The sequence below is a fragment of the Cucurbitaria berberidis genome (genome assembly GCF_010015615.1).
Source record: "Cucurbitaria berberidis CBS 394.84 unplaced genomic scaffold K460scaffold_4, whole genome shotgun sequence".
In the NCBI taxonomy this organism is placed as follows: Eukaryota; Fungi; Ascomycota; class Dothideomycetes; order Pleosporales; family Cucurbitariaceae; genus Cucurbitaria; species Cucurbitaria berberidis.
Genome location: NW_024468938.1, coordinates 4,153,809 through 4,167,862, shown reverse-complemented (window position 1 = coordinate 4,167,862; position 14,054 = coordinate 4,153,809). Strand labels below are relative to the sequence as shown.

The window sequence follows — 14,054 nt, the reverse complement described above, 5'->3', positions numbered from 1 at the left end:
ACGTGACCCTGCCGACAGTTTCCTGTTTTGGGTCTGGCCCCGCCGCCAAGCATTATAACCCTTGAAATTCCAGCTGGCCAGCCTCGTTCCTCCCGCCCGCTCACTCACCCACCACCACAACAACAATTGTGCGCGACAACACAGCTTTATCAGCTACAGATTTGTCGAGTACAATTCGGCCACGGACAGGCTATACGTCGACTACAAGTCACCTAGCGACACTGTAGTCACAGCTATCTTCGGCATCTCTCAGTACAGCAATTGAATCCAGTATCTAAGCTGCAAGCTCGCCGCAACCACTTCGCTCTCACCGTGACTGCGCACTTCGCTCCCGACCGACACAACTTATCGAGAACTAGGACTTGCCTTCGCCATGGCTGCAGTCAACGAAATCGAAGCCCTCCTCGATGAGGCCGCCCGCGACGTAGAGAAGTCACGCGAGCGCCAGGCCAGCGACGAGGCCCGCGACACCGACAGCCGCCGCGACGATCGCCACCGCGACCGACATGCAGACCGACATGACCGCCGTGATAGGAGCAGGGATAGGGAGCGTCATCGTGAGTCTAATGGTGACCGGCGTAGAAGCCGCGAGCGGCGAAGAGATGGAAGCCGTCCTCGATCGACCAAAGGTGCTGACACAGAAGAAGACCGTGATAGGACCCGTCGCAGCAGCTCGCGCGACCGATACCGCGGAGGCCGTAGGGACCGTGGAGGCGACTACTACAGCGGTGGCGGACGCGCCCGCTCTCGCTCCCCCCGCCGTGACCGCGGTGACGACAAGTACCGCACCCGCGATGGCTCTCGAGACCGTCGACGTGGTGGACCCGGTGCTGAGGAGCGCCGAGGCAGCCGCCGCGAGAAGACTGCAGAGCCCGAGGCCACGGAAGATGACCGCGACAAGCGCACCATCTTCGTCCAGCAAATCTCCCAGCGCGCCGAGACACGCCACCTGCGCTCCTTCTTTGAGGCTGTCGGCCCTGTCGTCGAGGCACAGATTGTCAAGGATCGAGTCACTGGACGTTCCAAAGGGTAAGCAATTCCACCCAACCTCTTGTGTCATGTGCTAACCCCAACTCTAGCGTTGGCTACGTTGAGTTCAAGGAGGAAGAGTCTGTCCCCAAAGCTCTGGAACTGACTGGCCAGAAACTGAAAGGTGTTCCCATCATTGCGCAGCTCACAGAGGCTGAGAAGAACCGTGCTGCTCGGCCCTCCGAGGGCGGCGCCGCGCCTGGTGCCAACGGTGCCCCCTTCCACCGTCTCTATGTTGGCAATATTCACTTCAGCGTCACCGAGAAGGATCTCCAGGAGATCTTCGAGCCCTACGGTGAGCTTGAGCAGGTCATCCTCCAACGCGACGAGATGAACCCTGGTCGGTCCAAAGGATACGGTTTCGTTCAGTAAGTGCTACTTCGACCTTTCGTCGATGCAATGCTAACCGCTCTATAGGTTTGTTGACCCTACAAACGCTAAAAATGCTTTGGCAGAGATGAATGGCTTCGAGCTTGCCGGTCGCCAGATCCGCGTCGGTCTCGGTAACGACAAGTTCACTCCCGAGTCGACTGCCAACCTTCTGCGCACCTTCACCCAGCAGGCTCAGAGCTACCAGGGATCCGCTTTCAGCGGCGCTGGCGGCCGTGGCGCTTATGCCGGCGGTGCTGGTGGCGTCTTCGACCGCACTCACAGCAAAGATGACCGCGGTGTGAGCGGCGCCTCTGCCCTCGACGACACCGATGTCGCTGGAGTCAACTTCAAGACCTACGACCGAAGCAAGCTAATGGCAGCTCTAGCCGGCCGCGATAACCCAGAGCCCACGAAGCAAGGCGCCCAGCCCGTCATCAACAAGCCTCGCGCTCCTATCGTCGACAAGCCTATGGCTTCGAAGTGCGTCAAGATCGAGAACGCTTTTGATGCTGACGAGTATGTATTCCAACCCCTTCTCTGATTTTCTGGTCGGCTAATACTCTTTAGGGAACAGAAAGCTTGGGGCGATAGCTGGGTCAAGGATCTCGAGGCAGAGGTCAAGGTCGAGTGCGACAAGAAGTATGGAAAGGTCGTCCACATCGCCGTCGACCCCAATACCGAGGGCGACATCTACGTAAAGTTCGACTCGGTCACCGGCGGCGAGAAGGCTCTCCAGGGTCTCAACGGACGCAGCTTCAACCACCGCACTATCCGCGCCTCTTACGTTGTCGATAAGATCTACAACTCCCTCTGGGGTGCTGCTGCTAGCAGGTTCTAACTGATCGGTACGTCATGACTTTGTCGAGGGGTACCCGGTAGCTGGCCCGCTGCCGAGTGCCCCATTTCTTGACTATGTGTGCATACAGGATCGAAATCGACGACACTTTTCATGGTTTTCAGATGCATGGATGGCGTTACCAGGATGGACATGGATGGCGTGCTTCTTTGATTTGGTTATGGATGATCGTTCACACTCTCTGGAGGTGTCACAACAAGCGCTTCGTGCGTCTTCGTTGCTACCTTTCCAACTGAGAGATGAGGGGTTGACGAATCTTTCTCGGTATGTTCTGTGACGGACCACGACCTGTTCAGATCTTACCTTGGTCTCCTAGGTTCCACAGATTGCTGCACATAAGCAGCTTTGCGATTGCGACAAGGTCATAACGGAGGACTTGGGCTGCTAATAGTACATAGGCCCAGCTCGTCTCCTCCGTTCATGGATGACCTGTCTGTCAATAATCATTTGTTTAGATACTTCCTTGCGAGCAACTCTGTGATATGGACCACTTGTCGAGAGATGGACGTTTTGGAAGTGCCGTTGAATCGGGCGTGGTTTGACCCTCTCCGTTACTGACTGCCATGCCTGACACGTGACAGATTCTGGTCACAGCATCACCGTTGATGGCTCATTTTCCTATCAGATCATGTCCCCTCCACTCCTCTTTATCTTCGTGTGCTAACTCATGTGCAGTGATTGTTCGACCTTGCGCTTTGACTCATCATCTAGGTACTCTCCTTATTTTGAACACCCACGCCGTCTTTCTAACTGAAGAAGCCGCCTACCTGATGTGCAGGCTCCATCCCATTTCTTGACCAGATTTGCAAACACACCACCGTCTTTCCTGGTAGATTGCATGCACAACGCAGTCTTATCTGCTGAGGCTAGTAGCCGCGTGAAATTGTCGCATGCATTGGTAACCTACCGGCATTCGACGCCTGCCAGTCGCATCATAACGCGTGAAGTAAGACGATGGCCTTGACGGCTATTCTTAATTGATCATTGCACTAACATGATTTACGGATTATTTACCTGTACGCGAGTCAAGGGAGGTTAAAAAGAACTATCATGTAATTCGATCTAGACTTGCATTTTGATTCCGGTCTTTTCTCTGCTCTTTCTATACGTCCTCAGCTCGGATGGTCCTTTAAGCGAGTTACGCGTACAGGATTCAGTCTACATCTACAGTTACTTTATTTTACATAGATGATAAGCATGCTAGCAAATTGAATCTAGTTAGCACTGCATACAACAAGTAGAGCTCAAGAGTGATAAACATTTGCCTATTTCCCAGCCTCTCTTGTTAGATACAGAATCAAGCAAGTCCTTAAGGAGGGCCATAGTGACATTGTGCATTTTTGTAATATACTGTCACCTGACCCTGCAGCCAATATCGTCTCTACTCTTCAAGCCTGTGAGCATTATCAAGTCCAAGGGTAACATTGTGTGCTTACTGCGTCTTTACTCAAATCGTTAACTTTTAGGCTACACGCTGCATATAGTTTCGACCATGGGGTCATTGTGTATGCACATATCGAATAGCATCAGCCATCCCAAGACTTAAACAACGTACAATATATTCTCCCATCCCATCTCTAAACAAAACACACCAAACACACCAAACTACTTACCCAACCACGCAGAAACTAGCTCCAACGAAAATGGTGAAACTGAACGACATAACCACGGCCTATCGCACGCAGGCGTGGTCCTATCTCCCCTGCGCCCCTGTATCCAAAACACACGACCTGAACTGCGGTCACCGTGTGCAAACCGCGGCAGCCGAGCCCTGTGGTAGCAATTGCAGTAACCCCATGCATCCCGTCTCCACACCCTTCATCTGCCACATATGCATCGCGCAACCCATTCTCGAGGGCCTCGGTATCAAACCGTATGCCTCCACCGACGAGATCTGGTACCCTACCAAGCTCGACGACGAACTGGCTACTGGTATCGCCTCTGCGCTCGTTGAGGAAGAGGTGTGTTCGCTTACTGACCAGGGCCAGCGCGATACTGCGCCTGTCCTCAAGACCGATGGGCTCGCGGAGTTTGTGCGGGAGTACGGAACTAAGGTGCTGGAAATTGGTGAGCGGGAGTTGCTGGCTGTAGAGAACATGTTTCGGGGTATGGAGATCAAGTCGAAGGAGGAGAAGATGGAGACTATGGAGCATGTTTTTGCTGCTTTGGGTTTGGCGGAGAGTGGTGTTGGAACGGAGCAGGAGGACGCTGTGAAGTGGTTCTGTTAGTGGCCCTGGTAGCCCTGGGACAGGGAGTGGATTCGAGGCTGTCATTGATGAGGAAAGGTACTATTGACTGGGTAAGTTCGCTGTAGAGGGTTTAGAGTGTAAAGATATGTCTCCGCTTCTGTCTTGAACTTATAAAGCTTAAATTGCTAATTTGAGTGGATACTTTTCGCGAAACAAACCCCTAGAATGTCGTAAAAATGAAAATTAATGCCAATTCGATACTGTAGGAAAATAGTAGTGAAGTGTAGTTGGGATCGTTGACCAGTGGTTCAGATTGCAACACCGCCTCTACGATTTTGACTGATGCTCTAGCGAGCTTTAAACCCTCTCAGTCTCTTCTGGTTACTCGTTACCAATATTAATATGAACATGAATTGAGCACAGTGTGACCTCTCGCCGAGCTGGTGAAAGTGAAGGAGAAGATTGCATGTAATTTAAGGTCCCGCATTCACCTCGCGAAGAGCACAAACTCCCTCGGCCTTCAACTCTTGATCTTTTGGCAATCTTCTACACGCCAGACATGGCATATCCTACAACAAAATGATTACATCCTAGCTGACACCATTTCCAGGCGAGTCACCGGAGCTGTGTTTGTATGCTTGTGAGCGATCGTACAGCAGATTGGTGCAATGGTTTCTCCACGCTCTACACACCGCAAGAAAAGCGCGCCGCTTCCCAAACGCAAAGTGGTTCGCGAAACTGTCTCTTACCCACGCATCAAAGTCACCACTGACAACGACTCCTGTCTGAACGATTCCATGTCGCGAGAACACATTTTATCTTGCGGCCACCCTATCATCACCGCAGATCCCGGTGAGCCGTGTGCACCCAATTGTCATCATATCGAGAATAGTGGGGGTGATTTTCAGAAAAAATGGAGGAAGAGAAATGAAAATAACGTCAGCATGAAAGAATTTTACTGCGACGCGTGTGTCGAGTCAGAGAACGAGGCGCTCATCCCCAAGGACGCGACTTCCAGTGAGGCCGGTACGTTGCGCACCCTACATAGACGCGTCTTGTGCTTACCTTTGCTCAGAGATTACACGAGCGAAACTGCGGCAATCCGAAGCAAAGATCCACGGCAAAGATACGAAATACCGGAAATGCTATATTGGTATGAAGACGACATCTTTTCCATGTGACAGCGATGGTGATTGCATGGAGAGTTACGTACCTCCAAAGACACATCACCCTTTCGACACAGCTGAACCTCGAACCGGCGATAACATGTTCGAAGACATGGATCCAAGCACTGCGAAACGCCCAGGTCAGATGAAGGCGAAAGGAGCGAGTGTCAAGGTGGTAGAGATATCGAGCAGCTTGGACGACGGAAGTGAGAGTGAAGCGCGGATGACGGAGTCCGAAGAAGAAGACTTGTATGACGGAAGTGAGAGTGAAGCGCAGATGACGGAGTCTGAAGAAGAAGAAAGGACAAGAGCGCAGATCGGGTCTTCTGGTGGCACAATTTCGAAAGGGAATTCCGCTGCGCCGCAAGCTCTTAGTAGGGTTCGTGCGATTCATCGCGCTCGCGAGTCTAGCCGACAAGAGCCTATCCCTACTTTAAAGTCTAAGAAAAAGCTCAAGAGACCGGTTGCTGAGGACGAAGATTCAGATGACGGGTATGAGGTCGTTCGGCCAACAAAGCGAAGGCGACCGGAGTTCAGATCTTGCAAAGCGGGAAAGCACTAGACAAAATGAGAGCTACGACGAAGCTTTCGTGAGCTATTGCTAGCTGAATGGCGCACCAAGAGAAAGAGAGGAGACAGTGCTGTTTGGAGCTTTGAAAGTTCGCCGTTTTGGGTGGTATTTTCAGTTAACAGGCAGATGTATTGTTGATGAGCTCGAGAATTAACCCTACAACTGTAGCATAAGACTAAAGACCACTAATAGCTCATTGATGAGTCTTTTGGAGAAATATTACTGACATGGAGTGATAAAAACCTGTGGTGCAAGTGTGTTATCCTCGCCCCAGCTGCTGATTCATTCCTTTCCCCGGATTCTCTCGCCTAAGTAGGCTTCCTACCCTCACACACGTCTACTTCGCGCGAATATGTGTACTATGACTATAAATAACCATGCCACGATCCAAAGTATCATAGGAAGATAGGGGGAAAGGAGGACACGCAATATGCCCCCCCTCCATCTTGCATTCAACTCCTCAGGAGTGAAGACACCTAGCTCAAGGTCCCTGACATCGGCGGTTTGGTGGATTAAGTAGTCGGCATTGGAATCTTCGCGTGGTGGATAGCTGTGTGAGGAATCGCTGTTCGGCTCCGAGATCCTGGTAAAGCGATTTGTAGCAGTCAAAGTAGTAGTCGATGGAGTCTGCATAGTGGAGTTGAGTTGACTGCTCGGGATGTGAGTATTGGTGGGTGGGTCGAACTGAGAGGAAGTATTGAGTCTCTGAGTTTATCTAAGGGGGCGTGATTGCTCTGTTCGGCTTTCTTTCACTATAGCAAGCTCAAGATACTGCGCATCGTTACCCCTGGAGTGGACGCCATTTCACTCCGTTTCACTCGCTAAGGTCTCGTTAGGTTGACGACACCCTCTAAATCAAAACAGTCTTTCCATGTCTCTGATGATCTGCTCCTAGTGCTGACTCTTCGACTTCTTCTCCACCACGCGTACACCTCTGCTCTGTCGACTAGGTGCTGGTATAAAATAGTCTTGCACGAACTTGATATCTCGCTCGTATTTCGTGTCGTGTAGCTGTAGCCGGTTCCCCAACCGCCTGAATACGTAGCCGAGGGTGAGATACAACTCGGCATACGCGAGTCTCATACCAACACACTGTCGAGTGCCTCGCCCGAAATTATTCAGATGTGCTCGCAGGCGCTGGCGCTCTGCAGCATCGAGGTTCAACCACCGTTCTGGGTCGAAATTCTCTGGATCCGGGAAGATTTCAGGATTACGATGAAGCATGTATGCTGAGTAGCCAACGGGTGTTCCTGGTGGGATGTTCCAATTGTGGTATTGGAGAGCGTCATGTGGGTGCGAGCGAGAGAGGCGGTGCATGGAGCCATAGGAGAGACGGAAGCCTTCGTTTATAACAGCATTCAGATATGGAAGCGATTCGAAGACTTGCTGGCTGGGTGATGATGCTGCATTTGGCATGGCTGTTTCTAGTTCGGCTACCAACCTCTTCAGAACGTCTGGATTCGATAAGATGAAATAGCTTGTTAGAGATAGCATATGTGCCGACGTCAATGTACCCGCGCCTACAATCGATGTCGCTTCAGCTTTCATACGCATCTCAGTCTTCTCTGCGGGGGGTAAGCTCGGTTCATCGAGTATCTCGTGGAAAATGGTGACATGTGAAGTCTTGTCTGCGTCACCTCCACTCATAACGGCACGCGTTTGAGCCAGGTACTCGGCTTCTTGCTGGCGAATAAGCCAAACAGCGTCGTCAGTACGCTTGACCCACCAGTTGGGCAGTTTGTTGAGCATGGGAAGCAGCCAGGGAAACTGCTTGATACTATCTTTATCAGTGCGGGAAGTGTCAGCAAAAGGGTGGCTACTAGTATGACTTACACGGGAGTAAAGGTGCAATGCACTTGCATCCCTAAAAGTAGCAACACGATTAGCACAATCCTAACTAGGATACGAATACTACCTAAGACAATCTGAAGAGTGTCTTATGAAATTTTAATTACTTACTATTCGCATGTTAGCAAAAAGATTCAAGTAGTATTTGTGGTAGGACTTTCGCACCAATTGTACCAATGTGGCGAGAAGTCCTCCTTTTGAAGGCAGTTTCTGCTGAATGAGAAGCAATACTCGGTGATTACGTCTTGCGTGAGCGCTGAAAATGCATGTACAAGATTGACTTCTTTTCCTGATTCGATGCCTTCTTCAATCTTCTGGATCAGGATATTAACCAGTTCCTGCAACACTGGTTCGAGTTTGCGGATATATGCGGGCGATAAGAATTTTGCAAACGCGGCGCGGCGCATCTTGTGGAGATGGTGAGGGATAGTACCGAATGTCATCTCAACGTTGCCAAACATGCCAGCCGACCACCAGAACTTGTCGACGTCTATCCCAACCGAAGGATACAACTTGCTCATGAACTCCAAATCAATATCGTTGATGTGGAGTTCGTACGGATTGATACGGATGATGGGGCCTGCACTGAATTTAGCTAATTCAAGAGGCACAGGCGGCTGTTGCACGTACCATAGCGCTCATGCATTCTCTCGATCTCATACACATACGCGCCACCTTTCACGACATCGTAGTAAAACTCATACCAAAATGTCACCGCCGCTGCTTTTGATCCAGGGAAATTCGCAATGGGGGACAAATAGAGTCTCCAGATAGCGCCATATAAAGCATATAGCACCAATGTTGTCGCACCACAGACAAGGACTGTTGTCATAAGCTCCATATCTTCAAAATGTTCGTTGGAAGGATATTTGGAAGGCGATGGGGGGTTTGAAGGATCATATCTACAAATAAATAGGTCATCTCCTAGCCCTAGTAGGTGTTGCTTATGTGCGTTCGCCCTACTGCAGTGCTGACTGGGTGCGCACTAGATAGCTACCGATCACAGAGACGTGCACGAAAAAGAGACCTACGTAGAGCTGATATCCCATCTCATTCATTGGCTGTCTGGACTGGGAGAGTGAGATCGGCCCCACGTTCTCCTCGTTCTAGTATCCTGCTTGAGGTAGAGGGCATATCAGGTGCTCCTATGAAAGTGTCGTCAGAAATATGATCCGTTTGCATTTTGTGATAGCTGTTTGTTTATTGATGCTTGAAGGAGGAAGAATTCGAGCGGTCGCTCAAAGTAGAGAGGTCACAAAACTGGAGCGCGGTTGTTCACGACGCGGGGATTGACCACATGGGAAGTTATCTCCGTTACTTCCGATTGGGCCTTCTCACGCCAAAAATAATCTCAACTTCATCCGACAGCTCCAATGTCACTCTACTACGAGGCCGCGGCGATTCTCGCAAATCCCGACAATATCGGTGGATCTTTGAAGTCGCGTATATACAAGAAAAAGGACTTGAAGAGCACGCCTGCGCAAATCTTCGCGCTCGTTGCTGAATCTTCGAAATGGTCGGTGGTTCTCAAGCCTGTGATTGAGAAGTGCGGATTGCTGGCGGAGGAGAAGAAAGTCAGTACATCATTTAGAGACTATATATGCACTTTGCATAGCTAACACACTCTCAGCTCACTCCGATCCTCGCTCTCCTCCTCTCGCACGACTTGCTCCTTGCTAAGAATGGCGTTGCCGCACCGGCGAACCACGTTTTGAAGCTTGCGATCACCCGGCATAAAGCGCGCCTGAGCGCTGAATTCACGAAAGCTCGCATACAACACGGGCATGCCGCATTGGATGCTTTCAGGGAAGCTGTGAACAATGGCGAGCTAGACAAGGAGGATGGAGCTGTACAGAAGATAAGCAGACACCCACGTTGGGTGCGAGTCAACACGATCAAGAGCACCTTGGACCAGCAGCTTTCGACCACATTCAAGGGTTTCCGTGAGACGGACAACCTCAAGGACGTTCTCCTAGCAGCGAAAAGATCGAAGATATACTACAAGGATCCAAATATCCCCAACTTGCTCGCGCTCCCTTCGAGGATCGATTTGAGCAGGTCGCCAGCATACACGAGTGGCCAGATCATCTTCCAGGACAAGGCTTCATGTTTCCCAGCCTACTTGTTGGATCCAGTACCTGGTGATGGGGACGTTATCGATGCTACTGCAGCCCCAGGAAACAAAACCACTCACTTAGCAGCTATTGTATCAAGTCAACTCCGCACAGGCCAAAAGCAAAAGGTGATTGCATTCGAGCGCGACAAAGGCAGGACTGTCACGTTGCAGAAGATGGTCAAACTCGCTTCAGCGAACAGCGTGGTTCAGGTGAAAGGTAGCAGCGACTTCTTGGCTACTACGCCTGGGTCAGGCGAGTTCGCCAACGTCGGTGCCATATTGCTCGATCCTAGTTGCTCTGGGACTGGTATTGTTGGGCGGGACGATGCAATCAAGATGCACCTGCCGGAGGTACAAGGCGGCACAAAATCTTCACAGAAGCTTGATAAGAGCAAAAAGAGAAAGAGAGGCGACGAGGCCGGCAACACATCTGAGGCGACTGCAACTCTCAATCTACACTTGGATGATTCGACACCGGAAGAAACACCAATTGAGGGAAAGCTGTCCGAGCGACTGGCAGCTCTATCGAAATTTCAGCTTCATATCCTCAACCACGCAATGCGATTTGCCAATGCACGTAAGATTACCTACTCCACCTGTTCCATCCACTTCGAAGAGAACGAGGGCGTGGTGTTCCAAGCATTAGCATCCTCTGCCGCGAAACAAGGGGGGTGGAGGGTTTTGGCAAGAGAGGAGCAAGTGGACGGCTTGAAGAATTGGCACAGGCGGGGCATTTGGGAGGATGAGAAAGTGAGCTGTGACCTAGATGAGGGATCGAAGAGGGAGGTACTGAATGCATGTATTCGTTGCGATAAGGACACCGAAGAAGGCACAATGGGCTTCTTCGTTGCAGCTTTCGTAAGAGACGCAGAGAACGTTCCCGCTCAGTTACCGGAAGCAACGGTCGATGATGTGGAAGAGTGGAATGGCTTCAGCGACGATGGCGGTGGTGAAAAGACCGAAGATATTGACGGAGCTGCAGTACAGCAGCCAGAGAAGCAGAAGAAGAAGAAACGGAAAGCATCTGGACAATGATCTTCGCGAGCTCGGATTGAATAGGTATTGCAGTATGGCGATCCTATTGTGGAAAGCGCACGTGGTACGAGAAAGTCGGTGGGCGGGAGCCTTGAACCTAATACACATCCACCAACCAGCCATCACTGCTATATAATGCTTATTCGTTAGTCGCTTCTACCAAGTTCAATCTCCCTCCTGCCAACTTAATCATGGATACCAACCGCAACCTCTATCACGCTACCTGTGCGATGGTCTTCGCTTACCAACATATATTCCTTCCAATACGCAACGCAATCACTACTTCGGTCCAGCACTCGAAGCCGTAATGTACACAGTAACACCGCCAGCTAATGATCTCTCCCGCCCTAGGCTCAAGCAACTTGCCACGTGGATTCGCGACGACCTCGACCTGCTCGTCGCCCGTGAGGGACCTGACGTTCTACGACCTGACGACGTCTTGATCCTGCACGAAGCCTTCTTAGCTCTTCGACAAGCACACAACATTACATCTTCGGACCTACGAGCAACAGGAATCTACAGGGCGGTGAAGGACATCGCTGGTGTTGCTACTCGGTGGCCCGGACGATTGTGCGATGACTGCGACAAAATTATCGCTATCTGGACCGCCAAGTTTGGCCCGCTCAACGACCTCCACCCTTTTCTATACGGAAGAGGAGGCAGACTCGAGGGTATTGCTAGTACCACTGAGTACTCCAAGGAGGTACGATATCATACCAGATAAAGGTCGCGTGGTGTGACTAACCATTGTATATAGGCCCTCCTCAAGCGGTGGGCCAAAACCTGTCCCGCAAAACTGCATCCCAAATTATCGCACAGACATGGCAACTTGGGCTTTCGAGCTGGAGCGTGAGTTCGAAGAGTGCTCTTCGGAAAAAGCACGATGCTAATTGCTGTCGCCACAGATGGTGGCTGAATTCCCTCTTTGCACACCATGCCGGCGTTGTCGGGATCGAGTCAATCGAAGGTGGCATTACCTTCGACAAGCATGGCGCATACGCCTTAGTCCTCCAGGGGACAGGAGAAGTCGGAGCCAGCTCAGAAGAACGATTTACATACCGATGCCCACTGAACGACAAGGGCAAATTTCGGCTTACCGCTGCATCAGCACAGAGCAGGGAGCCCATTCGCATACTTCGCAGCCATAGTACCAATAGCGCGTGGGGACCAAAGGCTGGAATCAGATATGAGGGCCTGTAGGTATTTACCTAGTATGCGCGACATCTGTTGACAAGTCTCAGGTTTAGCGTCAAGGGCTGGTCCATCCGGACCGCTAAAACTAAAGACACTGTTTTAGGAGAATGGAAAGAAGGCGATATAGTTTTTGAGATCAGGTTCGAGCGGTGCGACCTTGTTCCCATGGGAGAAGTCACCATGCACCCGACAGCCAACGAGGTGGACGACTACACGGAGTACAAGCGACTCCGCAAAGTGCACCGCGAAGACAAGCACAAGGATACGACTTCATCATCGATCAAGAGCCCCCAAACTGCGGTCAAAACTGCACCTACTATTCTACCGCCACAACCTACATCACCACCAAGTGCAACGCCAAAACGTAAATCAATGTTCAGGCGGCCCAACTTCGATGAAGAGTCACACGTACACTTTGCGCTGGATCAGGACGTTATCTCCCCTATGACCATCCCAAACGTGGAGGAACTTGGGTTTGGAAAGGGGAAGGGCACACTCGCGGTCCCCGCGCAGCACAGAAGACCTACCCTCAATAGGACTGGCCCATCACCTATGGATTCACGAATGCGTATTAGCCCAGTGAATTCGAAAGCCAGTAGTAGTGCGCACACAGCAGTCAGTACTCAGTCCAACATTAGGGACGTCGCGCCTTGGATCGACTTCGAGGCACAACTCATGCCACCCTCTCCGATTAATCTGCCTCCGGTCATCCGGGAAGAAAGCATCTCACCAGCTTTCACCAATAGCTCCGATAAGAAGGACAACCCTATCAGCGCTACACAGCGTAGCCAACAGCGCGTTAGTCCCATCCCACCCAGTGCTCGGGTTGAGAGCCACAAGAGTGATGACTTCAATAACACGACTTCGTACTTCAGCTCGACAGACACAGACAAGAAGGATAACCAGAAACCGATTCCCGTGCCAGGCCGAAACCCGACGGCCAAAGTCTTCGACGGCGTGGACGAAGATGCTGGCGACTACTTTGGCATCGCGGGTACCACTGCCAGAGCACCATCGGCCAGCGAGGGACCGAAAACATCCAAGTTACTGCGCCATCAGCGCAGTTCTTCCAATGCCACGAGGCGTATTCTTCCTTCCGCTCCACTGCGACCCCTTGCGGCCGAGATTCCCCTGGGTCCAAATGACACCGCGCCCCTCTTCCCCGCTATCCCAATAGCAAAAGTCGACAGCTTAGCGACTTTGATGCTCCCCAAAGACGAATCGGGTGACCCGTTTGTAAGTTCACTGTCCACCCACCTACCAGTACCGTTACCCGTCTCCTTGGACACGGTCATTGCACGGCCTCGAGCAGCAAGTTCCGTGACAAGTACAGCCTTGCCACTAGGGTTTGTACCAGATGACACAAGGAGGAGGAGACATGATTTGGTGGCTGCACAGAACGTGGGGACCATGGAGGAGCTGCATGGCATGGAAATCAAGGTCGCGTTTAGAGATCCTTTCAGTAGCTCGCCGCTGCCTCGTCATACTCTTAGAAGACAGAGCAGTGTGGGTGTTGCTCCAGATGTCGTTTTGGACTGACTTCACCAATGCTGGGAGCACAGGAGAAGATGTGTTGAGGCTGTCCTGTACTGTAAGTCGGGCCATTCCAAGTCTTAGAAGTGGAGTATTAGAGTATAATCCAGGGTATGAACTTAACTCGGCAGGAATCGATGATATT

The 14,054-nt window shown here is 51.3% G+C and overlaps 6 protein-coding genes across 6 annotated transcripts; 4 read left to right on the top strand and 2 right to left on the bottom strand.

Moving 5' to 3' along the window:
- Positions 1 to 373: 373 nt before the first annotated feature.
- Positions 374 to 2,239, top strand: K460DRAFT_408503 (splicing factor, CC1-like protein; the record flags this gene model as incomplete). The annotated part of the gene is made up of 4 exons (XM_040937169.1): positions 374 to 1,029; positions 1,080 to 1,397; positions 1,447 to 1,917; positions 1,969 to 2,239. The coding sequence occupies 4 exons, from the start codon at positions 374 to 376 to the stop codon at positions 2,237 to 2,239; spliced, it is 1,716 nt and encodes a 571-aa protein (XP_040786766.1).
- A 1,661-nt stretch (positions 2,240 to 3,900) lies between these two features.
- K460DRAFT_397340 (uncharacterized protein) lies at positions 3,901 to 4,485 on the top strand (the record flags this gene model as incomplete). The annotated part of the gene is made up of 1 exon (XM_040936149.1): positions 3,901 to 4,485. The coding sequence occupies one exon, from the start codon at positions 3,901 to 3,903 to the stop codon at positions 4,483 to 4,485; it is 585 nt and encodes a 194-aa protein (XP_040786765.1).
- Positions 4,486 to 6,342: 1,857 nt separating this feature from the next.
- K460DRAFT_160193 (uncharacterized protein) lies at positions 6,343 to 6,945 on the bottom strand. Its single transcript, XM_040926880.1, has one exon. It carries the CDS (start codon positions 6,814 to 6,816, stop codon positions 6,511 to 6,513), a length of 306 nt encoding a protein of 101 aa, XP_040786764.1. The 5' UTR covers positions 6,817 to 6,945; the 3' UTR covers positions 6,343 to 6,510.
- Positions 6,946 to 7,074: 129 nt separating this feature from the next.
- K460DRAFT_408500 (cytochrome P450) lies at positions 7,075 to 8,872 on the bottom strand (the record flags this gene model as incomplete). Its single annotated transcript, XM_040937168.1, has 3 exons — positions 7,075 to 7,960; positions 8,197 to 8,611; positions 8,662 to 8,872. The coding sequence occupies 3 exons, from the start codon at positions 8,870 to 8,872 to the stop codon at positions 7,075 to 7,077; spliced, it is 1,512 nt and encodes a 503-aa protein (XP_040786763.1).
- Positions 8,873 to 9,404: 532 nt separating this feature from the next.
- On the top strand, positions 9,405 to 11,182 carry K460DRAFT_408499 (NOL1/NOP2/Sun domain family; the record flags this gene model as incomplete). Its single annotated transcript, XM_040937167.1, has 2 exons — positions 9,405 to 9,605; positions 9,662 to 11,182. 2 exons carry the CDS (start codon positions 9,405 to 9,407, stop codon positions 11,180 to 11,182), a joined length of 1,722 nt encoding a protein of 573 aa, XP_040786762.1.
- Positions 11,183 to 11,336: 154 nt separating this feature from the next.
- On the top strand, positions 11,337 to 13,997 carry K460DRAFT_160168 (uncharacterized protein). Its single transcript, XM_040926879.1, has 4 exons — positions 11,337 to 11,885; positions 11,940 to 12,031; positions 12,088 to 12,378; positions 12,424 to 13,997. The coding sequence occupies exons 1-4, from the start codon at positions 11,490 to 11,492 to the stop codon at positions 13,913 to 13,915; spliced, it is 2,271 nt and encodes a 756-aa protein (XP_040786761.1). The 5' UTR covers positions 11,337 to 11,489; the 3' UTR covers positions 13,916 to 13,997.
- The last annotated feature ends 57 nt before the right edge of the window (positions 13,998 to 14,054 follow it).

What these genes read in the sequence shown, in the direction of transcription:
- K460DRAFT_160193 (XM_040926880.1), bottom strand. Translation starts at nt 6,816, where the DNA reads ATGCAGACTCCATCGACTACTACTTTGACTGCTACAAATCGCTTTACC.
- K460DRAFT_160168 (XM_040926879.1), top strand. Translation starts at nt 11,490, where the DNA reads ATGTACACAGTAACACCGCCAGCTAATGATCTCTCCCGCCCTAGGCTC. An exon ending in TTGGGCTTTCGAGCTGGAGC is followed by an intron (nt 12,032 to 12,087) that starts GTGAGTTCGAAG and finishes CTGTCGCCACAG; the next exon opens with ATGGTGGCTGAATTCCCTCT. An exon ending in GGAATCAGATATGAGGGCCT is followed by an intron (nt 12,379 to 12,423) that starts GTAGGTATTTAC and finishes GACAAGTCTCAG; the next exon opens with GTTTAGCGTCAAGGGCTGGT.